The 26,497-nt window shown below is 39.2% G+C and overlaps 2 protein-coding genes across 2 annotated transcripts; one reads left to right on the forward strand and one right to left on the reverse strand.

Annotated features, from left to right (window-relative positions):
• Nucleotides 1-1,005: 1,005 nt before the first annotated feature.
• Nucleotides 1,006-9,434, reverse strand: chpfa (chondroitin polymerizing factor a). The gene is made up of 4 exons (XM_083921932.1): nucleotides 8,945-9,434; nucleotides 6,809-7,373; nucleotides 5,001-5,183; nucleotides 1,006-4,874 (listed from the first exon to the last, which is right to left on the reverse strand). Exons 1-4 carry the CDS (start codon nucleotides 9,232-9,234, stop codon nucleotides 3,612-3,614), a joined length of 2,301 nt encoding a protein of 766 aa, XP_083778058.1. The 5' UTR covers nucleotides 9,235-9,434; the 3' UTR covers nucleotides 1,006-3,611.
• A 5,981-nt stretch (nucleotides 9,435-15,415) lies between these two features.
• Nucleotides 15,416-25,519, forward strand: LOC310952524 (pyridoxal kinase-like). The gene is made up of 11 exons (XM_083921144.1): nucleotides 15,416-15,535; nucleotides 17,026-17,080; nucleotides 20,204-20,308; nucleotides 20,665-20,748; nucleotides 21,218-21,252; nucleotides 21,539-21,624; nucleotides 22,343-22,388; nucleotides 22,492-22,603; nucleotides 22,720-22,856; nucleotides 22,986-23,052; nucleotides 24,524-25,519. The coding sequence occupies exons 1-11, from the start codon at nucleotides 15,455-15,457 to the stop codon at nucleotides 24,649-24,651; spliced, it is 936 nt and encodes a 311-aa protein (XP_083777270.1). The 5' UTR covers nucleotides 15,416-15,454; the 3' UTR covers nucleotides 24,652-25,519.
• Nucleotides 25,520-26,497: the final 978 nt, after the last annotated feature.

Raw genomic sequence — 26,497 nt, forward strand, 5'->3', positions numbered from 1 at the left:
TGCCCATTTCGAAGCCTTTCAAACACTGCTGTAAAGATGACTTGCAGGGTTATGGCTGAGGGCAAATGAAAGGTAGGTTTTGGGGAGACAATATTGAGCAACTCTTTGAAGAAGTGTCCTGGTTAGGTTTAAGTGATTTCTTGATCAATCTTCAACCTTAATTAAGTATAACGAAAGTGAACAATGACAAATGAACATAGATAATGTATGGGATATTTTTTTTTAATATACCAAAATGACCTTTTTTTTAGTGTAGTGTTGTCAGTTGTGAAACACAAAATGTCCCTATACTCCCCTGGGTGCTCTCAGTCATCTAGAACACTCTTATAGCTGTTTTTTGGTTTTAGGTGAATGTTCATGTCTTAAATCACAGGAATAACGTATGGATTTTGAAAATGAAGGTAGTTCACCTTTAATGTGTAGCAAATTCTGCTTCCTAAAATGCCCTCCAGGTGAATCAGGATTATCATGAAAACTTCCAGTTTCAAGGGGACTTGTAACTGTGTCCCTGTGTGGGAGGAGAAAGTCTTGGGATCACATGTAAAACCAAGAACAAACTAATGACTTACAATTAAATCCCAGCTGCTCTGTAGTTATGTGGTTTTACAGCATGCCTCGGGGTAGTGCATATGGACCCTTGAAATAACTAAAGCTGTAATTAAGGTTGCAACGTTTTCCCTGTTTTTACCCAACCCAGGATTCAGGAATACCTCAGGTCTGACATTGGTAGGAATGTATGCAGTGGCACTGAGCACACGCTGGGACAACAAATGAGATAACCTTAAGAGTTTGCGTTGATATTATTTCAGAATTTTCCAATACCACTGCTCAACTCAGAAACTGGCAGCCAGGTTTGGCCTAGGACCTGTGCTGCAGACAGTAAACATGCTCTTTTGCTGACACCTAAAGGACAAACTGGATTTGTGTAGCTGCAGTACAAAAACACTATATTATCTTTAAAAAATAAATAAAGACAATAACAGGACATTTTCAAATACTCTTTATTTAAAAAAATTACAATAATTCACATTTCATTGGGAATTACAGCACACAATTAGATGTGATGAGCATTAATTCAAACACATTGCTTTGGTTATACAAGTACCCATGTGCATAAAATAATGTAAACTGATACCAAACATCGATGGGATTTAAAAAATGTGTCTGTGTGTTTGCCTGCTTTTTGAAACAAATGACTTGATTGAAAGTGAGAGTGAAATACACACATTTTAAATAGTCTTCATGGTGAAATGACATGATTCAAACCACAGAATACAAAGTCAGATTCAGTATAGTGTGTTTCATTTTGTCACCAAAAATAAAGTATTGCTGTGTACATAAAGCTAGAAAAGGCTTAAAAATAGAATCTATAAATATTTATACATGTACAGAGAATGTCGTGGAAGCCTCAGTTAGTGCCGAAGTATTTAGAATCTGCATAATTCAAAGGAGAAATGACAGATAAATAAGTTATGGACAAATACTTCGCTCAGAGGTGGTGGCAGTGTTAACGCGGGGTGATTCATCTGCCACGCTCCCTTAATTTTAAGCTTCTCACGTCTACAGAAGGCAGATCACCACAGTAACTTCATATTGTAATCCAAGCCCTCTGTCTTTCACAGTGCTTTTTGGAAGATTCGGTTTCCAATTCCACACATTATTTGAGTCGTACTCTTCTGCTCTTGTCAAAAAAAGATGCGTTATAAGAATGACCTCCAAGGTATTTGTTCACATGGTGGAAAATACAGCAAATGCTGTTGAGGATCTCCACTGTGGATGTAGTGTTTCCGACAAATACTCTGAATCCACTTCAAGCTAAATAAAATGACTTGCCTAATTTTTTGCATTTCAAAGTCAAGTCGATGATGGAAAGTGTCAACAAAATATATTAAAGGTCTTGTCAAAAAGATATTACAGTGTATTTACTCAACATATGTAGAACCAAAAGCACAAGTCTTCCTTTATGTAACGTCATGAACAGTGTTATAATCACTGCTGTATTTGCAGCAAATGTCTTTGAAATTATAAGTTGTGTCCTCGACTGGATATCTAACTAGTTGTGTTCTCTGTAATATTGCACATTATATAATATATTAATAACTTTCTGGTGTCAGGTACCGCTACCTCCATAACCACCACTCAACAATGTAGAAAAGGACTCCCACTGGACTGCACTGCGACTGGGAGAAAGCAACCATTTCTAAAACTGTGCTCAGGAAATGGAGGACAATGACATCATTCAATTACTTAAAATACAGTCCAAAATACTTTGGAACATTTAAACAACTTCTTTTAGATTATAGAAACTGTCTGCTTTACTTGACGACGTGGAAAAAAAGGTTATATATATTCTTAATTGAAATACCTTCTCATCTAATTCAATCATTTTAAAAGTACCACAGACAGTTACCAAGGTGATTTTTTTTTATCCCCCCTAAATAATTCTCCTTTGCCTCCTGAATGTAAATTTTCTTGCAACATCAAAAGGTTTCATGGAGAAAACTTTGACTCAAATTGCTGTCCTACTGGAATACATTCATCTTCATCTGTGACCTCTGAAAACCAACGGAACATACTTCCAACAAACGGCACGTTTACAACCTGCGGATGGTTGTGATCATGATATTTCCTAGTTAGTTGCCTTTAAAAAGTGTAAGGTTAACCGACTCCCCATTAAATTCTCCCAGCTGTGTGACAGGCTTTATGAAGTAAAAGACTATCTCCCACACATTCAGACCTGTTATTCGTGTTGTTAAGTTCTAATAAAAAAATTCAGCTGTGCATCACCTGAAGGGGTGGATCGCAAAACTGCGTAACGTAAATCATTTAAATAGTCAGCATATGAAAAGTCAGTGTCAAGGCACATATACAAAGATAGGATTTTGTAAATAATCAAATCAGTAAATATCAAAAGTTCAATGTGAAAGGGCACACACAACCTGCAGTGTACGATGCTAACATCCATCTATTAGAGCAATAAATTACAGCTCCATTTAACAATATCTTTGACATTGTAGAAACGTAAAAGTGTTGCAGCAATACTTCTGATCCCACTGCCTTTTGGTTAAACTGATACAATCCTCCAAAACAGAAACACACACAGCCAATGTGTCTATTGTATGATACCTCTGCAACGCAAAATGCTTGTTAGGAAGATATTTCTTATAGGATCAAACAGGATAAAATACCGGTGAATACTATAAATACACTGGACACGTGGAGTCAAGGCTCTGCTGCTTTTGGGTTTCTGCCACCTAGTGATCAAAAAATTCTCAGCGCAGCTTTCAGAATCAGAGTAGCAAAAACATTTGGTTCTAGTAACTCATCTGTATGGAAAAGTATTGTAAACTTTAAGGAAAGGTTTCATTTGGACTCCAAATTTTGGAGTGTACTGCATTCATTTGTCCAAACTATCTAAAATCTCTATGAAACCAAATAATCCTTGATGCACACTAAAAGATGGAGAATGTCAGGCAGGGTCACAAATGCAATCTTAGCCCCCAGACTTGGGCTGTCCCCAGTTCTCGCATGCATCAGGAATCTTTAAGAACAAACACACAGCTTTTAGCGTCTGTTTAAAGACACGCATGAGCACAAGCTCCCTGGTGTTTTTATGTGCTGTTTCCTTGTTCTTGCTCAAACAGCAGCATGGCGAGCTGAGAGCGAGAACCGAGACCTTCCAAGTTGCTCTGAACACATCTATGATAGATGTCTTCACTTAGCCGCGGGTTGCAGGCTTGGTAGCTGTACTGCTGGTGCAATGCTGGCTCCACTGCCCTGAATACGTGCAGACCTGAGTACTTTAAGAACATGTCATAGATGTCCAGGGTCTCTAGAATCTCGTCATTCTCTTGGACGTCCGTCACCATTCGTGTGCGTGTCGCCATGTAGTCAGAGTTGTAAAAACACGCTTCGTCAAATGACCTGCGGTCAAAATGGCCTGCGTCCTTGATCAGATCGACTGTAGTCGGATGTTGCTGGTTGTGGTAAGCCACATCAGGGTTGAAGTCCTGGAAATGGATTGGAAAGAACACCTGCCAGTTGTTTATGGAATTCATGCGGCAGCGGTTCAGAAATTCTGAATTGACGTTTGTGTTGACGTTAGCCAGGAAGAACAGCGAGTCAACTGGGTGCTTCTTCGAGATGATGTCCATGAATTTGATCTGGGATGGTGTTTCTGTCTTGACACTTATCCATGGGATTTTTACTGTAGGGTATTTGCGTTCATAAATGTTTATCTGATTCTTCACGCTGGCAAATATATCGTTCTGGTTAACTTGCTGTGCCTCCACTGGGTCATAAATAAACAAGAATGTCAAGATGGCATTTTCACTGGTCTCAAAAGCATTTGAGGCAAAGACTTCTAGGAAATGGTCAACATAGCTCCGGTCCTGCAGAGCAAGAGGTATAATGATGTGAATCCTTGTAGCTTCAGTTACATAAGGCATGGGAATGATCTCAATCCGACTCAAAGGTCGTACCAGATGAACTCGCTTGGTGATGGAACGGCTGTGACCCTTTTGGTTCACCACCTCTAGCTGAAGGTCCAAGGTGTACTCCATGCCCCTGACGGGGTCGAAGCGCCGATACCCGTTAATCAGCTGCTGCTTCTTCAGGTGTAGGACAGGCTTGTACTTCTTGTTCAGCTCTACCATGGCTATATCAATGACATCAGCTACATCTATGCGGTCAATACCCAGCAGTTCACACTTAGGAGAGCCATCGACGCATGAATAAATCTCCTCCTCTGTAAAGTATTCCCACTTCAGTACTTCAAAACGAGATTTTGGTTCAAAAGGTGGATTGATCCCCACTGGCCACTGGGCGCTTCGGTTGCCCTCAAAAGCGACCACACTCACGTTCTTTATTTCTGCCTGTGGAAACACAAGAAGAGGTCAGATCTGAACAGTTGCTGTCCCACCAGAGGTAAGCAGGGAAGAGCCAGGTTTTTATTTTTGACTGAACCATAGGTGATTTGTGACACTTGAAAAGCAGCTTACTTGCAGCTTAGCAATCTCATCGTAAGTCTTCTGGAGCTCAATCTCAGTGAAGTATCTGTGCAGTCTGTACATCTGTTCAGGGTCAGACACTGGATGGACAGTGAGAGCTTTCTTGAACTGCTCGCTTTGTTCTTTACTCGGATCAGAGTTTTTTCCCAACTCATGATGGTGGTACTGAAGTCCCTGAAAAGAAACATAAATGTATTTTCACGTGGCATCTTATATCCGGAACGACAGAAACATGCCAAATGTTTTTCCAAGCTTAGTGGTTATGCTGTGCTATTTCCATTCAAACAAGCATTACATGCCGTCTAGACAGCATATTGGACTCATCTCCACTGCAAACAAGTTAGTTTCAACCATAATTACATAGTGATGGGAGGGCTAAGATTCATTTTGAAACAGATGAATACTATTGTTTCACAATAGCCTTCTTTTATTTTCATTTTCAGAAATTTGGTTTGTTCTTTGAATATGATCACAGAACAAATTGAATTCTACATTTAAGAGATGCTTTATCTTAATTAATTTCATCACCATTTATTTAAAATCATGACAGTTGATCATTTAAAGGTTGAAACCTAGTAACACAAATGACTGATACTGGCACCAGAATCCCACCTTAAGACACAGTCTCTTAAGCTGAAAACAGAGTAGTTACCTAAGGAGCTTGAGTAATTAGAAAAAGTGAATCCAATCTGATCAAGCTATTAAAAGAACAAAGAATGGAGACACTGCTTAACTGAGCAGTGAGGCCACTCTGTTGTAAATGTTTGCCAACAGCCTGTAGTGGTACACTTAGTGAAGCATTATCCGTGCCTAATTGTCATCAATGTTCTCTCTTAACAGAAAAAAAATTGATGTCTGGCTCTCAAGCTGTTTTCTTCAAACACACCAGGACTTTAAACTTTCCCCATGCTTCCTCCCTCATTTAGAGGGCTCTGCTGGAGCTCATCTGGCTCAGGGCACTTTACTGGGCCATGCAACTCGCTCTCAACTATGAAACAAGATGCCCCTGCGTCATGTTTTGGCCAAGGAGGAGAAAATGGAAGGAAAAGGCAGTGGAAGAACTTAATTACAAAATACTGGCCTTCTTGTGTATTTTCTTAATAGTAAGGACATATTTGGATTGATAACATTCTCCAAATATTTTAAAATGTCAACAAAGACCACAAACTTTAGCACTGGATGAATTTGGCTGTGCTGAATGCAACAAACAATCGCCCTGGGAGAGGGCACTGGGACAGATCAGGACTTCACAGAGCTTGTTTGACCTTAAATGCTAATGACATTACAGGAGCAGAGCATGTTGACCCACAGGGGATTTTCACACCATTGAACCTAAGCAAGGCTGACCTCAGCTGCGCTCTGCTTTCCTGTTTACCTATTCCACGTGGCTGTTGGAGCTGTAGAAAAAGAATGAAAGGCTAAAGGGTATTAGCAATCTACTCTGTAATATAAATACCACCTCTGTGCTATTGTGGTTGGTAATTACATTTTATATAGCCGTCTGTCAGCGTTAAGTGCTGTCCCAGAGGCATAGCATGACTTCTGACATAACAGTTTTATTTTCTGTCGAGTAGGAGAACCCCTTCTGTCACCTGTCTCACGACTGTTCTGAGTGACATATTTGTCCCTCCGTGGCTCGTCACTCATTTGATTTATAACTGCCTCATCTGTAGCTTTAAACATCAAACATTAAGAAGCTGAGCCATGGTTTTATAGATTAAAACATGATGAATTATTGAAGAGAGATGTGCAGTGTTGAATAAGTAGTGTGATCACGTGCCCCTTCGCAGTCAACCTACCTGACTTTCACTGACGCAGTTTGTGCTTGTGTAATCAATGATGCATCTTCCGAGCCACTCGTCGGGCCTTGCGCTCAGGATGTCGTTCCTACAGTTTTCCAGGTAGGGCTGGAGTCGGATGAGCAAGGTACGTGACAGGAGGTACCCAAAGCCTCCGTAGCAGTATTTCCCTTCCATTTCTCCACCTATGAACTCCTCCGGACTGCCCATGTAAAGCTCTCGATCCATACTCAGGTGATCCACCAGGGTTTTGATCCTGTCGGCTTCTGTGTAGGCGTCATCTTGGACAAAGTAGAACCAGTCGTATTCATTGATGTAATGGTCTAAAATGTATTTGATATTCTGAAACATGTTCCATATCAGCCTCTCGTCTCCATGAGAGACAACAAACATGCCGTGAGGGACTTTGCGGTTGCGCATGCCGGTGAAGAAGACCACAGTGTCCAGGTGATGGCTGATGGTGCGATTGACAGCTACGCCCAGGGTATTTATGGTGTTTTTGGATGTCAGGACCCCGACGAACAGACGCTCTCGTATCCCCAACTCCGTGCTTATGTATTTAGCCCTGAAAAAGACATTAAACACTAAAAAACTAGACAAGAAATGTTCACCATGGCTGAGAAACTTACTGCCACACCAAAATACATTGTTTTGACCACCACAAAGGCTGTCATAAAGTATTGATACTTAAATACTTTTTCAATGCCACGTTTAAAACAATATCAACATTCAATAGTATCAAAAGCACCAAAGCTATAAAAACGTAGATCTATAGATCAGATTTTCAACCCATGGCTGCTCAGATGAAACAACAGGAAATAACTGTGTGCATTATGTTCATTCAAAAAGGAAACGGAACAACTCTTTTGATACCACAGCAAGAAGAATACAAAGTCCTTGGCACACTAAATCAATCAATTAAATGTATTTATTCACAACCTGCACACAATGCTGGTGCAGAAAAAGTCACTGAACACCAGCACACAGTTGATTGATCTGTGCAGCTTTGGGTTAAATATCTGCTTCTTTATAGCTTTAGTACTTTTGGTACTATAAAAATGTGGAGATCATATGATTTTAAACAAGTGGCATTCAAAAAAGTATTGATATTTGACCACTTTAGTGTTAAAGTTTAAAATTCTGGTACAAAGACAACCTTACCATCAACAGTGGTTTAATAAAAGCAGAACGTTTGCATCCAGACTAAATCTGTGTTTGTTTGTTTTTTTTACATCATATTCAATAGACATTCTGGGTGTTTTCAAACATCCACTCACACAGACTAACAAGAAAAACCATAAGCTCTCTAGAAAAGTAAACCTGCAAGGACTTGAACTGTGATTCATCACAGAAACCACGGCCCAGCTAAACTTTTATGTCTCTGTTATGCTGTACATACACTCATTGTATCACCTCTTTTTGACATTCCATAAATTTAAAGATTAATCAATTAACCGGCAAAAAACAACCGTCATTCATCGTTAAAGAAAATAATCATTAGTACTTTTGATATTACGAACCCCTGCATGGCAGTGGTTGCCTTTGAAACCAGGATGCTGAAATGTTTTGAAAGTTCTGGCCTCAGCAGAACTTCTCCACAGGGAAAAGTCTCTTTCTAAGAACTGCAACCACTTTGAGTGTAAGGGCTTATATTCAAACAAGGTCTCTATCCAGGATATCTTGGAAATTTCTGCCTGTTTACAAAGAAAACGTGAGGCAGGACCCATTCAGCATAGAGGCAAGGCACAAAATGTAGTTCATCTGAGCTGTGTGGCAGCAGATGGAGTGTGGCTGTAGACTTCACATTTCACCTGACTTTGAGTCCATGTCAGTGACATCGGGGAGAAATATTAGAGAAATACACTGAATTATGCCTGGCATGTGTTATGCATTATTAGTCTTATTCATCATATCAGTGTATAAGCTCATAACCACATGACAACCTGTGGCTCCTGTACATCTTGTAATACATAAACACAGTGATCGATTGATGTATCTTTCACTCAGGCTGTGCTACGGCCTGCTGTAGCAGCCTCTAATAACGTGGCCTGTATTCAAAACAAACATAACATATAGTCAGCCCGGTTAGGCTACAGACTGTTCACGAGTTGAAGTAGATGGCCATACAAAGCCTACCTGAAAACTTTCTTTGGGGCACTCTGCGGGACTTGTTTATATGGGACTATTCTCGGTTCAAAATCCTCTTCGGACTCCGCATCGTTGATGGTGGAAATAGAGTTGGGCTTTCGGGCTCCTTTGAGCTGTCCATCCTGCCCCAGAGTCACTCCCTCGCCCTCCTTGCCGTCTAGGTAACACGCTTCTTCCGTCCAGTTTACACTCAACAGACTCAACGTGAAGCCTAGAGAAATGCCGATTACCACCGGGCCGACCGACCGCAGGACAGAAATAAACGCTGAAAATCTCATCTTGAGTGTCGGGCTCCTCTGTCTGACAGTCCCGCTTCGCTTCAAAAAAACGTCCCACACAGGCCTCTGGTCCGGGACAGGTTAACTATTCATCCAGTCGGACTCGTAGCAGTCGTATCGACATTTAACTTTAGGGAAAAGATGTAACTTCTTCCTTAAATGTCACGCAGGATTCTTACGTGTCAGTGAAGCTGCTGCCTGGCTCCTCCCCGGCCAGACCAGACGTTAGCAGAGGGCGGGTCTAGTTCCAGGCCGTGTGGAAGAATTCAGTGCTGCGCTCAGCGGAGGGATATTCAACAGCACTGGAACACAACCAGAGTCCCTCTGTTTACACCCGGCGATGGCCTCCTCCATGTACGCTATCATATTCATATCATATTATATCTGTGTTCTTTTTAATTTCAATAAAACAGAATTTTATAATAATAAACAGAAACAGAATTTTATCATAATAATAAGAATTATTATTATTATAAGAATTATTATTATTATGAGTATTATTATTATTATTATTATTATTATTATATTATCCTTTTGATTTAGTCAGAGGTGATTCTAGAGTCTGTAGGGGCCCAATGCAAAAATTCACAGGGGACCCCGATTATTATGTTAGAAATAATCTGACAAAAAACAAAATAATTGTGAATTGTAAAAAAAAACATATATTTTCAAAAGTGCAGCTTTTTGTTATTTTCATAGTAAGTTATTCCAAAATATAAATGTAAACATTAAAAAAGGGAGGTCAGGTCTCCTACTGTCATAGTTTAAAGTTTGTCAGCCCTTGGGGGCCCCCTACTGACCTGGGGCCCCAAGCAGTTGCCTGCCTTGCCTGCCTGCCCTATCCTCACCATACTATTGATATATTCTTGATAAGCCTACTGTATTAAGGGCGAGGCGGCGCAATGTCAACTGGGATCAGCTCCAGCCTCCCACAACCCTGAAAAAAAGAAAACTCCAGGCTCTCTATGACATCTATAAAGAAATACTTCAATCTACAACTTGAAACTAAGACAATCCCTCTTCTCAGGCATCATTGCCAAAAACAATAACAATGCACTTGCTTTGTTTACCAATGTCAACAGGCTACCAAGCCCTCCTGTGTAAGAGCCCCTGAACTGCTTTCCACCAGGGCCTGCAATGAATTTCCCTCCTTCTTCACTGACAAAATTCAGAAACCTAGGCAAACAGTCAGTGCCTCCACATCAGGTGCGGGACGTGTATTGCCAATTTGTTCACTTTACACTAACTCAAATACCATGGCACAATTTCATGTTAACCATAGGACCTTGGAGGACATTATACAACATTTGAAATCCTCCTCCTGCTGCCTCGATATTCTCCCAACAGACCTTTTCAAAGATGTATCAAACTGCATGTCCTCAGATTGTCTACAGATTGTAAACACGTCTCTTCTTTCAGGTGTCTTCCCACAGGCCCTGAAAACTGCTGTTATCAAGCCTCTCCTAAAAAAAAAAAGTTAAAAATAAATGTAGACACTTCACTATAGACCAATATCAAACCTCCCATTCCTCAGCAAAATCATTGAAAATGCCATTTTTAAGCAGCTGAACAGTTGTGTTGACGTCTTCCAGTTGGGATTTAGACCACACCACAGCACCGAGACGGCTCTTGTTAAGGTATTCAAAGACATCCACTTAAATACGGAGAATGGACAGATTTCAGTCTTAGGGTAAAAATTACATGTGGAGTTCTCCAAGGCTCCATTCTGGGGCCTCTTCTGTTTAACATCTTCATGCTTCCTCTGGCACAGATCATGAAAAACCAGCAAATATGTTACTATAGCTACACAGACGACACACAAATCTACATAACTACATAACAAGGCGATTATAGTCTAATACAAGCGCTATGTAGATGAATTCAGAAAATCAGCGATCGGATGGAGCAGAGTTTTTTCCAATTAAACAAAGAAAAAAAATCTAATTACTGTTTGTGGAGCCAAGGAAGAATGATTGAAAGTTAGCACCCAGCTTTCAAAAGGTAATGCTAAAAACCACAAACCAAGCCAGAAACTTAGGTGGTTGAATGGTTTAGGACCAAAATACATTTCTGATCTTCTGCTCAGCTACGAACCATCAGGAACTCTCAGATCGTCTGGTTCAGGTCTGCTCTGTGTCCCCAGAGTCAGGACTAAACATGGGACAGGTCTGCTCTGTGTCCTCAGATTCAGGACTAAACATGGGACAGGTCTGCTCTGTGTCCCCAGAGTCAGAACTAAACATGGGACAGGTCTGCTCCGTGTCCTCAGATTCAGGACTAAACATGGGACAGGTCTGCTCTGTGTCCTCAGAGTCAGGACTCAACATGGGACAGGTCTGCTCTGTGTCCCCAGAGTCAGGACTAAACATGGGACAGGTCTGCTCTGTGTCCCCAGAGTCAGGACTAAACATGGGACAGGTCTGCTCTGTGTCCCCAGAGTCAGGACTAAACATGGAGAGGCAGCGTTCACTTTTTATGCTCCACAAATCTGGAACAAACTCCCAGAAAACTGCAGGTCTGCTGCAACTCTAAGTTCTTTTAAATCAAGACTGAAGACTTTTTTATTTGCTGCTGCCTTTCAGTAAAGAAAACAATTTATTATCTGCTTATACTGCACTGTAACTTTCCTGATCTTTTAATTGTTTTATTCTAATGTCACTTTGTATTTAAATGCCATTTTTATGTGTTTATTCCCGATGTTAATGTTTTATGTAAAGTACTTTGAATCTCCTCGTTGTTGTATTGTATTATATAAATAAGCTTGCCTGGCCTTACATTTTGCTAATAATAGATCGTTTGTAACTTAGCTTAAATAACCTTTTCAGTGCAGGACTTTCACTCGTAACTGAGAATCTTTGGGAGTGGTTTTGCAACTTAGGCAAAGTAAAAGATGTGAAAACTTTCTGCGCTGACATGGGACTGACATACACCTTCATGCTTTTCTGGATGAACTCTTTCATCAGCAGACTGACAGCACCAAGGTTCTCCACCTTCTCCATCAGTCCTACACTGACGAGAATCATTATCACACACTCAGAAACGTTAAACTCCCTCCTCTGTTGCTAACTCTTTATGCTTGTATCACTTCCAATGCCATGCACCTCTTCAAGTACAACCTTACCTTATTTCATCTAAAAGAAAGTCATAATAACACAAACTGGTTTTATACAGTATCTTGTGTACCTTATCATCTTTTCATTGCACCAGTCTGTCTTTACAGATATATGTTAATGTATGATTTCCAATGTTTAGGATATTAAAGTTTATTCTGTTTTTTGCAGGTCACTTGTTTTGCTCTCGCTGCAGGTCTAGCCTCCAGAGATATCAGTGCAGTGTTGAGCTTTGGGCTGGACACATGAGAAGAAGCTTGATTTGTGTGTGGTCTGTGAAAGGAACAAGAGGGGTTTATAAAACAGTTATCACAAATTGTACAACCCAAAAAAATCATTTTTTTTGCCATTACCCAATTCATACCACTCTATCATTGAATGATTTATCCAGAGTATGAACATGACACACTTCAGTCAAGTTTCTCAAGACCATCGTTATTAATGATCCACGAGAAAAGTAATCAGTCTGTACCATCTCTCTCTCTCTCTCTCTCTCTCTCTCTCTCTCTCTCTCTCTCTCTCTCTCTCTCTCTCTCTCTCTCTCTCTCTCTCTCTGCAGCTATGTCATGTGAGTTTCAGTGATGATTAGCTCAGCTTTCAGCTCATGCACCTGGCTCTCACTGCTCTCTATCTGGCCTCTGTGCTCCTCACCCAGATGTCAGGGCCAGTGTGCTTTGTGGTCTGCTCAGTCAATCTTTCAACAGCATCTTTTTGAGTACTTATCTGAAACTCCTGAGCAGCAGAATGAGAGAAAAGGTCTTCACTTTTCCCCCCTTCCCCTCAAATCCTAAATATTATTATGCTGTATCAGCTTTTTCATTTAGTCAGGTACAAATCAAATTGCAGCTCTCTTTTGCCCTCTGGTGACCAAAATACTTACCTCAGTTCCATTGAGATTGATAAATAAAAGGGTTGTTTTAATTGCTGAACTATGATCAGAGTTCAGGGGTTAGAGAATCAACGATGACTTAAAATGATTTAAATTTGCCTCAGTACATTACTGAATACATTTAAATCAATGTGAGGATAATCTTTACTAATATGTGTATTATGTGTTTTTTTTATTGTGTCTTTTCTGTTGGTCATTGTTAAATAATCTACTTACATCCATAGTGACCCAGGTAAAGAGTAATGGCCACTAGCATCAAATCACCATAATGTTGTGTAGATGTATGTATTTTAATTCATATCCTGATGCATATTCTAAATTTTTCTATGACTAAAATAACTAATTGAGAGTGTACAGCCTTGACAGACATGTGCTAATTAGCTGCAACCATGAGAAATTGAACTGTGAGCTGACTGTTCGCCATGGCCCTGAATTCTGGTAGTTATTAGGTCAACTTTAACTTTATACGGTTATAATGTGTCATTGAAGTACACGGTTATTTTCACTTTTGAAGTCTGTGTGTGTGTCATCATGGCAAAACGTGGTCCTGGCAGAGGCAGTTTGAGTATTTGGCCATTTTATCACTGCAATAGTGCCCCAACTGTGCAAGATACAGTTCTGAAACTTTAGGTGCATACTTTTGAATTTGAAAATGAGTGTGGTGCGTGCAAGGGGCCTAGAAAAGCCCTCAATGAGAAAGAAAATGCCTGGCTCCACAGAAATATAAGACTTAGACTTAGACTTCTCTTTATTAATCCTTTGGGATGACTCCCACAAGGAAATTGAGTTTCCAGCTGCTTACAAAGACACAAGGGAGGTATAAAAAAATACAGTCTAGGATATCCAATAAACTCTTAGCTAAATAAATACAGAAAGTATAAAGAAACAATAAACAAAAATGAAATCAGATAAATTAAATGTAGAGGAATATGTACATAATATGTACATATATATAAGATATAATATGTATGACTGTATATGACAGAAAATGAGCAGTAAGATTAAATTATTGCACTTAAGTGGCGGATAAAGTTATTGCACTAAGAAAAGAAGATGAGTGTCCAATATGGTACAAAGCTCCATCCATTCTCTTGATCTTAATAATTATCTCCAAACAGAATGAATCAAACGTAAGTTGTGTGAACATTAAATCTCATAATTAGTTTAGTTTACGTGTGTGTGTGTCTTTGTGTGTGTGCGTGTGTGTGCATGTTCGCGCGCCTGTGTGTGTGTGTGTGTGTGTGTGTGTGTGTGTGTGCGTGAGGCAGGGGGGCCTTTTGAGCTTCAGTGCCAAGGTGCCCCTGGGGTTACTAACCCAGCCTAGAAGGTAGGCCTACCCAAATGAATACTGAAATGGGTTTTGCTTATTCCTGTACTTATTTTCATTTTGGCCCTAAACCACTTTGTTCCCAAATCAATTAATGAAGCTGATAAGAGTAAAAATAAACAGTCCTCGCTCTCTGTTTAAAATGCATTTCAGAGATGATCTGAAGATAATTTTGCACAGTGCCAGTTGCAAGATGCTGACATCAATTCCCCCTGGTGGGATTAATACAGTTGTGAGTAATATGAGGCTTCAGCAGTCTGACTTGGAAAAATCGAATTAATATCTTCCAAAGTTTCTGTGTTTTTAACATAAAACCCCCTTCCCAGCTCACCAAGGAAAGAGTGTCCAAGGGAGCACGGTGCACTAAAAAGACTTTGTAAGTTATCACCTTGATTTAACTGAGAATGCTGAAAGCTCATATTAACTTCAGATAAACTGTGGGATATATTTTTGCAGAGGGAGAGTGGATTTCGTCCCCCAGTGTTTATATCAAAATGCATTAGGATGGGATCTCCAGTACAAACAGAAGCGTATTATTTTGCAATGTTCAAATGGGCGCTGGATACTGTTTTAAAACAATCTTGAACCTATCCTTTAATAACTAACTGAAAGTTGAAGTGAACGTTTTTTTCTGGCAGCAAATGGTGTCTCCCACATTCTTCGTGAGCCTATGAACGCACCAGTTTAGGTGTCCTTGTCGCCGCCTGAAGAGAAACTAGCCTAAATGTCACTAGCAGCAGCGCCGCTTCTGTCCTTCAATGCTGGAGTTCTTCCTCACATGCTAAGTGTCAGCGTGTCAGAGCCTGTGCATGCTTTTTACGCCGCTTTAGGACCGGTCACGTCGGTTGTCTCTGCTCGGTGTTTTTAAACGCGGTAAACGAGGTATTTGCGGTGATGGAGTGTCGAGTGTTGTCCATTCAGAGTCATGTTGTCAGGGGATACGTCGGGAACAAGTCCGCAACATTCCCGCTGCAGGTAAGAACATCCAGGTGGCAACGAAACACAGAACAGTACACGAGAAAAAGAAAGAGAAAATGCATCCCGTACTGAGCGTTACTTCCTGATTTGTGCATTGAAACGTTACGAGGAAGCTCTTAATTAATGTCGTGCTGAAGCATCTCAGGCCGTTTCACAGTTGTTACACTTGCCCGCCTAGCTTAAAAGACAGTGCCTGTGAAAAAACATAATAACGAAATATTCCAAAACTCAATGAATAAAACTGATGCTGTAGGACAGTGGAAATGCCACTTTTCAATCTGTGAGTTTCAGAGAAAGAGAGAAAGATTAAGAGCCTAGTTGCCAGTTCTCTCTCCTCCTCCTTACAAAACAGACCGACTTTAACATATTTTTATAAAAAGCTGAAACAAGTAACATGAGAATGGGTAGTCTGCACAACAGGTTCTCAAACTGTGGTATTGTACCACTGGTGGTACTTGAGGGAACCTCTAAAATAAAAAAAGCAAACATTAATTACTAAATTACTATAATACTAAGAAAATATTTCAATAACTTTTAAGATCAGTGTAATTTAAAATAGGTTTACCATGCCCTGTGGTATTTTTGTTTCAATATCAGCCTGTTCTGTTGTCTAGAGTTACGAGCCAAACTGTGATGTAAGTCATGCTAGTAAGTAAAGGTAAAATGATTGGTTTGAAAACATTGACATGTCAGTTCTGATGCCACCCTTTCATACACGGTGACTGTGGCTGAAGACAGTCAACAATAAATAATCTTCTGATTAGGAATAAACCTTCCTGTCCGTAGTTGTATATTGTAGGCGTACGCTGCTGTGTTTAAAAATAAAAAAACACCCACCCCTACCTTGCTTAGCTGTAAAGATACACACATACAAAACAAAATATAAGAAACCCGAACTTAGTCTGTTAAGACCTGTAAGTCTGCAAAATATGATAGAAAAGACTGCCACATGTGAAAAAACATTAGTATTTCTTCTCCTAACCCAGTTGTTACTTGCTCTATTTCAGTGTCCCAGAAGACAGTGTGAATCGTTGAAATGTTTGAAACACGTTAGTATAATAGTTTTAGGGCAATATACAAGCCCCATACCAATGCTTTTGCGTTGTCAACGCAACTTTTAGAAATACAATTTTACATAATTGGCCATTTTTGAAAGCATATTGAAGTCATGATTTCTTTTTTTAATTTGATTTCTCGATCTAGATAGCCATTGGTTTCGGTTCATTCCCATGTTGTTAAGCATTTAAACTTGATTGATATGAGAAAAAACAAAAGAATTACCCAATTATTCATTTCAGGGTCCTCATCTTAAAATTTGTTAAACCTCTGCGTGATCATTTAGTTTGTTTGTAAGCTGTTCTCATTAAACAACAGTCACAGTAATTCAACATGCTGTTCCTACAATACAGTGAAATGCAGAAGCTCCTTTAGACCCGTCCTTTTCATTATCCTCTGTTTTAACAGCTGCTTAATTTCTCTTTTGTCAGGTGCTGGGCTTTGAAGTGGACTCCATCAACTCTGTGCAGTTCTCCAATCACACAGGTTGGTTGAGTGCTTTTAAAATTCGCTATGAGTTTTTGTTATTACCGGTCTTTAGTCAATAAATTGTGATCTGTGTGATGTCTTAAAGTATCTGAGGGGATCTTTGTGTGGACTTTGACCACCATTGGTTGTTTTGTTTGTATCATTCACTAGCAGACACGCATGGACATGTAAAAATACCTCTAGGCCGTAAAGACAATGAAGGTTTCAAAACACTCAAACATTGGCTTAATGTCATCTAATGTATTTGTTAAGGATTCCATACAAACCTGTTTGAGTGAGAAACACTGAACATGCAAAAAAAAAAAAAGTGTGTGTACCTTTTTTAGATTAGGTTTGGGGTCAGAGGTATGATGCAAACAGTTAATGACTGTCTGAAGCACTTGTACTTTGAAAACTAGAAACCTTGAGATGAGCTCTGTCTGCATGCTTTATCTGACTCTGTGAAATACAATACCGCTGGTCATCAGTGGTGTTTACAGGAGGGCACATAGTTACTGTGTTTGAAGTTAATGATTTCTTAGAACCTTTTCTCTGATTAATTTACCTTTCTTCCCAGTTAACTTTAAACAAGGTATATCTGTGGAAGTACACAGCCTTTTGTGACTATTGTATAAAGGGTTTAGTGTTACATGATAATGCATGCACAGAGATAAAATGGAGACAACAGTTTTTCAAAGTGGGGTAAAAAGGTCACAAGACCAAAACATATGTAAAAAAAAACTACCTACTTCTTCCAAAGCCAGCATTAGGATGATATTTCATCATTCATCTTATGCATCCTCTCTGGGGTATAATACATTCTTTGTAGCATCATAAAAATAATGAATAAATGTATACATTTAATGAACATGAAATGTTGGAGACAAAAATATTTCCAGTGTTCACAAATACATTATCTATTAATGGTTGAATATGGAGAATGAGCAGAACACTGCCATCTAATGTCTCAAGATTGAGACAAGTCTTTAATGGAAGTCTTTCTTTGAGTGGTGTGTTATCGATTAGCGAGCTCTCAACTCAAAAGGATTCCTTGTTTCTGGGTAAACTGACAAATACAGAGTTGATCCACCTTGTTTCCCTTCATTAGCTTACTGTAGCTAACGTATGGTAAAATTGGTTTACTAGGATTCACCCTCCACTACACTACGGACCATGTTTATATGGTTAGTGCGCTACTATGTAATTATAACAATAATGACGATGATGGCTTACATTTATATAGAACATTTTATATACAAAATTTAGTATCGTCATATAGCGGAATTAATGTTGCCAACGTTAGTTGTGACATTGTAACGACAGTGGGAGTTGCGGTTAAGGAGTTGTTGCCTTGGTTACTGGACGCTTTCTTATGCCGGTATGTTTCGTTGTTTTGAGCTGTCAATAAAGTAAATATTACGGATCAAGCCTGGCAACCCGCAATACCGGACGCTATTGGCTGGTACAATGTAAACAGAAGGTGACAGAAAGTCATTGTGAAACCCATCAAATTAAAACAAATATATATTAATTCATACTAAATATATATTTTTTTATGGAAAAGCAATACTTTCATTCCCTACCCCTCAAAACGCCCCATGGATGTATTTTTTTTAATTTAAATATAGCTTTTAATAAAGATTCAACATATTCAACCTTTGATACAACATGTGCGATCTGAAACTAGCAATGACAGCTGTGTGCCAGCTGGAAGATAGACCCCAATGTCTTCAGTTGAAACTTGTTGGCCGAAACACCTGCAGAGAGGATGGGATTATATTCTGGGGTTCATGTGCCAAGTATGTGAAGAATGCGCTTTCACCACAGGGGCAGGAGAGATTTGCACCAGTTCATCATCAACATGTGCTCTTCTTTGAGAGGAAACTGGTCAGTGTTGAGCCGATACATAGAGTTAATTACACTTGTGCGTAGACTGTAATCATACTTCTAGTTTACACTAGTGTGTAAACAACATTAATAATCAGAAATATTTGCTTTCACTGGAGGCATTAATACACACTTTTCCCTCCAACTACAGCTCATGCCTCTACTTTGTCCCAAGCATTCTGTTAAATCCTCACTGCAGGAGATGCCCTTGTTGGGTCAGGGTCAGGTCTGGGCTCCCTGGGAACAGTATGAATGTAACAAATCGTGTTTGTGTGTCCATTCTGTGTCCAATCATTTGCAGTCAGAACAGCTTTTGAGGGTTTATTCTAGGTCAGTGGTGAAAGGGGGACAAAGAAAAGGGGAAGTTGGCAGCCAGGATACAGGCATCCTATTCAGTCAGTGTGCGGCCCCTGTTTGGATCTGCACACCACACCACAGAGGAGGAGAGGAACCTCAGCAGAGGGAGTTGGGGGATGGGTGACAGCAAGGAGGAGCAAAATACTTTGATGTCAAGTGTTTATCGTGATTTATTATCAGGGCTAATACAATGTTATAGTATTTTTCTAAGTTTAAGTAGTTTTATGTGTGTGTCATGGTTCCCCCAGGTCCTCCAAAAGTCAAGATTTCTTGTTTTTCAAATGGAAAGTCAATGGGCCTCATGCATGAAATATTCGTAAGCACGGATTTGATCTTCAATTGTGCGATTTAAGAACTTTTGTGGAATCTCACGTAGGATTTTATGTAAATGTCTTATTCTAAAATAGTAAAGAAAAAAGAAAAAAACATTCATGTATGAGGCACATTGTCTGTTATCCGTGTCTGTGGCGACATTCCCGGGCTAGAAGTAAATAAACTGCCATGTAAGTGAAGCTGCTGACAGCGGTTGGTCTGTCAGCTCAGATCTTCACTGCCAGTTATGCTGCGTTCACCTGTAATCAGAAATCGGGAACTTCCAACTTCTGAGTCAGGCTTGTTGTAAGGGCAGAAGGGTAATAGGAATGTGTGTGTGTATGGATTTAGGAGGGCAACATATAGGGGACGGACTTGAAGTAGATAAATGTGTTAAAAAAGTTTAGTCAACACACATAGTGACCGTGAACATGACAAGATGAAGGGCTCTGAAAGAACAGACTCACCTGCAGTAACATCTTGCCACCAAAGAGGTTGCTAGAAACAACATATCTCAATTCTTATGGAGTACAAGTTTAAAATGTCATGTAATTTTGAACCTCTGTTTTCCCTCTTGAATCCTAGGCTACGCCCATTGGAAAGGGCAAGTACTGACAGCACAGGAGCTAAATGTACTATATGAGGGCATTAAGCTCAATAAGGTGAACCACTATGACTACATCCTCACAGGTGAGTCTAAGCAGCATATCCCTGTAGAGTAAAGAAATGTGGAAATGAGGAAGCCCAAACAAGCTACCATGGATTTTAAGGAGCTACATTTTATCTTCAATTGTACTCCAACCACAGCCTCAGTAGGACAGATATTCAACGTAGGGCTGCATTTTGAATGAGGTGGCTTGTTTTACTCTAAAGGAGTCTCCAGACACCAGTGTAACTGCAGTTCTGTGACTGACTTACCGTTAAATTTCATCATTAGTTTGTCTGGGCTAATGTAGATGGATTGATAAATGATTAGTAGTCGGAGTGTTTGGAAAGAGAACAGAAAAGTAAAAAAAGGAAATTTCTCTTTATTTCACTTTCATCAGGGTACAGCAGAGACACATCCTTTCTAGAGATGGTTGTTGACATTATTCAGGAGCTGAAGAAGGCTAATCCCAGCCTGGTATATGGTGAGTTGACATTGTTACATTGTTACATCATTACATTGTTGACGTTAAAAAAATTTAAATGGCGAAGACTGTTAGTTGAATCGTTCAGTGACTGGACCGATAATTATCATAATCGACTCAATCGATCTGGATAATAATGAATTTTGTTAATCGATCAATCGTTTCAAACTAAAGTGCTAAAAGTTCCCTGTGTCCAGCTTTCAGCTTGTGACAATTTGCTGCTTTTCTTTGTATTAGGGCTCATTTATATTAGGATTTTCAACTGTTGGCCAGGCCAAATAAATCAATAAAGTGATGACATCATTTGGGTTTTAGAAAAGGATGATTGCTACATCACTCATTTCTGACATGTTACAGGCCCAACCGTTCATCAACAGATATAATAATCAGCAGTTACAGCCAGAGCAGAGTGTAACTTTTGTTCTTAACGTAAGTCACAAACTTAACCTTGAGTCTTTTTTTTCCACAGTTTGTGATCCTGTTATGGGAGACCATGGTGCCATGGTAAGCATCTTACAGTGAATTCCCCTTTTTTTCTTCCGAACTATATAGCTGATGATTTACTGTACTATTTTTGTAATTTTCCTGAATGTCATTCAAAAAGTTGAACTTCAAAGAACTGTTTACATCTTAATTCATAATATTAAGTCTATAGTTCGCAATTATTTGTTTTCACCTTGGGAAAATTCATAATTTTGAACAAGCAGGTGTCACTTAAAGTAGGTTAACAACTGCTAGAAAACCAGGTCATAAAAAAAGTATTTCTTTAAAATTGTTCTGTGCATTTCAGTATGTTCCAGAGTACCTACTGCCGGTCTACAGGGACAAAGTAGTGCCTTTGGCCGACATCCTCACCCCCAACCAGTTTGAAGCAGAGTGAGTGCACTTATCATGACTTATTCATGAAGAAACTGGAAAGATTGGGTATAAGAGGGTTAGCATACTCACGGTAAGAGGGTTAAGTGCTAGGCCCTAAACTGTTTATACTGTGTACATAAAAATGACATCTGTAAAGTGTCTAAACTGTAAAAATTAGTTTTATTTGCTGATGACAGTATTTTGTATTGTTGCGGGGAAGTTTGGAATGGCTTCTCAATACAGTGGGAAATTGAATAGAACAAAGTTTTAATATTTTGAAATGAACAAAACAATAATCAGGTAAAATGAGAAGTGATTGATATAGAAAGAGTGTACGAAAATACATTTCTGGGCTTTGTAATTGATCCTAAATCAGCCGAAATACCTGTATATACTGTAATTTTCTCTCAGAAGAGAGATATTAGCATTGTAAATTGATCTTATTATAATGAACCAGCAAACTTTAAAATGTTCTGATCTCACTGATTCAAAAACTACACAGATAATGTACAAAGCACAAATTCAGTAGTTATTATAACAAGGTGGTAAATGCATATAAAGCCTACACATGTTCTGTCAATGGTTTTATTTTTAATTTGAGGCCTTAATGTTCTTTATTTATTTCCATATACATTCCGTGTTGAAAATGTTTAGTAAGGACTGAAATAAACTACAACTTCTACTACTTCTAATCATCATGGAGCACATTTGTGACTTCTGCCCTTTTGTTACACAGGCTATTAACTGGCAGGAAAATCACCACAGAAGACGATGCTGTTGAGGTGAGTATCAAACGTATTTCTCACTGTGCTGTGTCTAGTTTAGTTTGTGACACCAAAAAGTACAAAGCTTGAGGAAATGGGTCCCCTCCTACTCTCCCTCAAGGTGATGGACTTGCTTCATAAAATGGGTCCAGACACTGTGGTCCTCACTAGTACAGACCTGCCCTCAAAACGTGGGGACCAGTTCCTAGTGGCCCTTGGGAGCCAAAAAATTGGTAAAGTACCAGACCGACCATCTCCTTACTGTGGTTTATAAGATTTTTCATTTCGGTTGGGAGAACTTTTGTCCCTGGCAGTTTTGATATCCCTATCCTGTGTGTCCTCACCGTAGTGAAACCTGATGGGACCAACACCAGTCAGAAAATCTGCATGGACATTCCCAAAGTGGATGCTGTATTTGTGGGGACAGGAGACCTGTTTGCTGCCTTGTTGCTAGCTTGGACTCACCTTCACCCCAAAGACCTGAAGGTCAGTAGCCCACTTGGCTTTCAGTCAAATACTGATGGAATCTGGTCAAACTATGGTGCTATATTGTTAAATAAATGAACCCCAAATTACATGAAACTTCTTCTTCTTCTCTTCTTGTGTTTTTCACAGGCTGCCTGTGAAAAGACTGTTTCAGTCATGCACCATGTCATCAAGAGGACCATTACTTATGCCAATGGTAGGGATTGTGTGTGTTTATTGGCATCTGTTTATCATCTACTTTAGAGGCCACACAGTGTAATGCTACACTCCTGAACAAAATCTTCTTCTCTTTCGAGGTGGTAGATCATACCTGGGTGTAGGTAGAGCTTCAAAATTCAAAAAGAAGAAACAGGAGCAAGAGACAAAAAATATGAAGTAGGCAATTCAATGAAAATGACAAAGTTAAAGACCATAGCCTTAAATAGTCCTAATCCGCGCTAAAATTTGTTTTTTCACATAATTTTCTGTCAGATATTCATACTGACATGACCTCCTGATGGCAAAGGCAAAACGGTTTTCTGTCTTTGAATGTGGCTTGTTGGGCTGCACAAGCAAGGCCTCTGGCACTACGCCATCACTGCCAAGGTTGGACGCAGAAGGACAGTCTTTTTAAATTTCTTAAAAGATCCTGAGGGTTATGGGGACAAAAAAATCAAGTGGTAGACCAAAAAGAAATTCCGCTGCGCTGAGCCGAAGGATCTGACAGGCTGTCCATGAAGACACAGGCTGATCCTCTACCCAAATTAAGGCCCTTACTGATGCCGACAGCAGCCCAATAACCATTGCATTTGGAAGCTCTACTTACAACTTGGTACGATCCAACATTCTGAAATGCAAATATTTGTAATTTCCCCCGGCCTTATGATTTGGTTCAGGAGTATATCTTGAAAAAACAATTGTCTAGACACACAACTTCGGTGATAACATTACCTCTACATTGTTTTGCTATGGTTGGGTATTGCGTATAAGTAAATTACATGTAGAAGGAGGCACACAAGTAATGCCATAACTGTTGCTTTTATAACTGCATGCAAAAAGCTGAAAGAGGATTGGCAGTCATTGAGACAAGAAGGGCCATTTTACTAGGTTGACCAGTAAGCCTAAGTACAAAAACCATAAGTACGCCTTTTCCCAAACATAAACTGTTTTTTTTAAAAGAAAGAATGTCTGGTGAGACTGTGTAAACTTTATTTTAAATGATTTATGAGGGGTAAATTGTATAATTCTTTTCACTGACATTTGAGCATCATCTCCAAGCAGACCAGTTTATCACCTGGACTGTTTTACCAGAGTCATGCTGTTGGAATATGTGCACAATATAGTTTGGCATTGTCTAGCTGAAATAAGCACGGCCTTCACTGAAATTGAACTCTTTCTGCCATGTTTCTCATTGAAGGTTCTAACAAGTAGGACACAACTTACAATATGAAAACAGTTTAAGGGTGTTTCTACACCCATTTATGGCGAACTGTGGGAGTGGAAATAAGGCTTTTGCATGTACCCCCAGTTCCACAGTGATGGAGAGTTATAAAACGGAACCAGCCATGCATGCAATTTTATAAATCTCTCATGTGTACGTATGTTTCTGCCTTTTTGTGTACTCACAGTTTTAGTCTATACAGAATTTTATGCTGGTGTTTTCATTCAACTGTTCTTTTCTCTTCCAGAGATGGCCGGCCCTGGGAAAAGACCCAGTCCTGCACAACTGGAACTGAGGATGGTTCAGAGCAAAGCCGACATAGAGAAACCTGCCATTGTAGTGGAAGCTAAGGTTTTACAAAAGTCCTCACACTGAAGAGACGGTAATGTTATTGTGACCATTACAGCGTGCTGGTACAAATTGGATTAAAATCTGGGTGGTCCACCAGACACATGTAGGATTTTCACATCAAAGACTGTCATGTGTCTCAGCCTTATAGAATATCTGAGGGAGTACAACTATGTTTCCATGAGCATGGTCAGCAGGATTTGTTGTATGTACATTCTGCTCACAAACTCACTGGAATCACTGCCATTTGCGTCTGTACTATGGCCTGTGTAGACATCATCTGCCATTCAAGGTAAAAAAAAAAATTAAAAAAAGGATATTAGCCAACTACCGTATGTTTAGGTTCAAAGATAGTGTAAGTGTACTTGAATATTCCTTAACATGGTGAAAATGATTTCTTGCTATAAAACAACACATCTCAATTAAGCTGAATAGATGCATGCATGACCCCATGACCATGCCTGTAGTTATTTTGGCTATGGTTGTAAGTAAGGACTAGTCACATGTACTTTAAGTTTTTGTCAGAAGGCATTATAAGCACATCAATATACTATAATTTATATATACAGTGTGCTGATATTGCATTTGGGGGTTTTATCATGCCCTTTAAGTTAACTTATATATGCAGCTTGGATGCATTATAAGTGCGGAAGTGTGTATTGTAACCCCCATCAAAATTCAAACGTCTTATACAATTTCAATACCCCAATTTGTTTCACTTCAATTGTAACTTAATGATAATCATAAGAATAGTTGATGTCTAAAATTGTTCTTTTAATCAATTTTCTGGAAATGTTTTTCGACTTCTTTTTTAAATTATGCATTGATGTCTTGAACTAGCAGATGTGTAACATGTTAGATCCATGTCTTAAGCATCTCAAATTGAGGTATTTGCACAGATAATCTTTAATATATTTACTAATGATCATTGTTTTAATTTTTAACTGTTGTCATATCTCAACAAAATAGTCAGTATGTGAGACCATGCTGTATCGTAGCCTTAACAGGGTTAAGAAGAGAAACATTGGTTGTGAATGTTTTTGTGTACCAATGTAATAGTTGATCTTCACACATCATGTTAGAAAGTCAAGTGCCAAACGTTGAGCTGCTGCTCTGTCAGAGAGCAATATGAGAACTGAAATAATAAATGATTAATATTTTACTTAAACTGTTTTTGTTTTTTTTGTATGTTTCAACATGGTCCACCCTCACATTTGATATCTCTTTTTACTTATTAGTTTTTGTCTTTTAGGTTCAGTAACTCTAGGTGAAAGAGCACACTAAAGCCACTGTTATACAAGGTGGAAGAAGGAGGGCATTTTACCCTGTCTGCAAACAAATAACTCTTCCCCTCTCCCATTTTCTTTTCCTTGTAAATGTGAAGGATATACAGACCTATTTTTTTTTTTAAAAGGGTCAAATTAAGTTCAGGTTGACTAGGGGTAATGATGAGAGGGTATAAAAAAGAAACAATGTTGTCTGGGATCAAAGAAAGTAAACATGCTATTTGTATAAAAAAAACTAAAATTATTCACTTGAATACTTTGGTTCCTTAAGTGGCTCATTTACAGCATTTTAAATAAATGCTAATGAACTACTTTAAAGATACAGTGTCTGATTGCATTTTAACTTCACGTAATTAGACTAGGTGCTTTTAATTTGAAAGGGTAAGCACGGAATAGACCTTTTCAAAGATGTAAACAAACATTCTAAATGTGTCCCAATTTATTTCCTGTTGCAGTGAACGTGAATGACATCAGCTGGCAGGAAGTTAACCAGGGCTAAGGCTGTTGCCTAGCAATGGAATTCCATTAAAAAGTTCTATACGGAAGAAGGCAAACAAGTCAGCTTCCAAGTGCTTACTATATTGTGT

Source organism: Echiichthys vipera, assembly GCF_963691815.1.
Source record: "Echiichthys vipera genome assembly, chromosome: 10".
NCBI lineage: Eukaryota > Metazoa > Chordata > Actinopteri > Perciformes > Trachinidae > Echiichthys > Echiichthys vipera.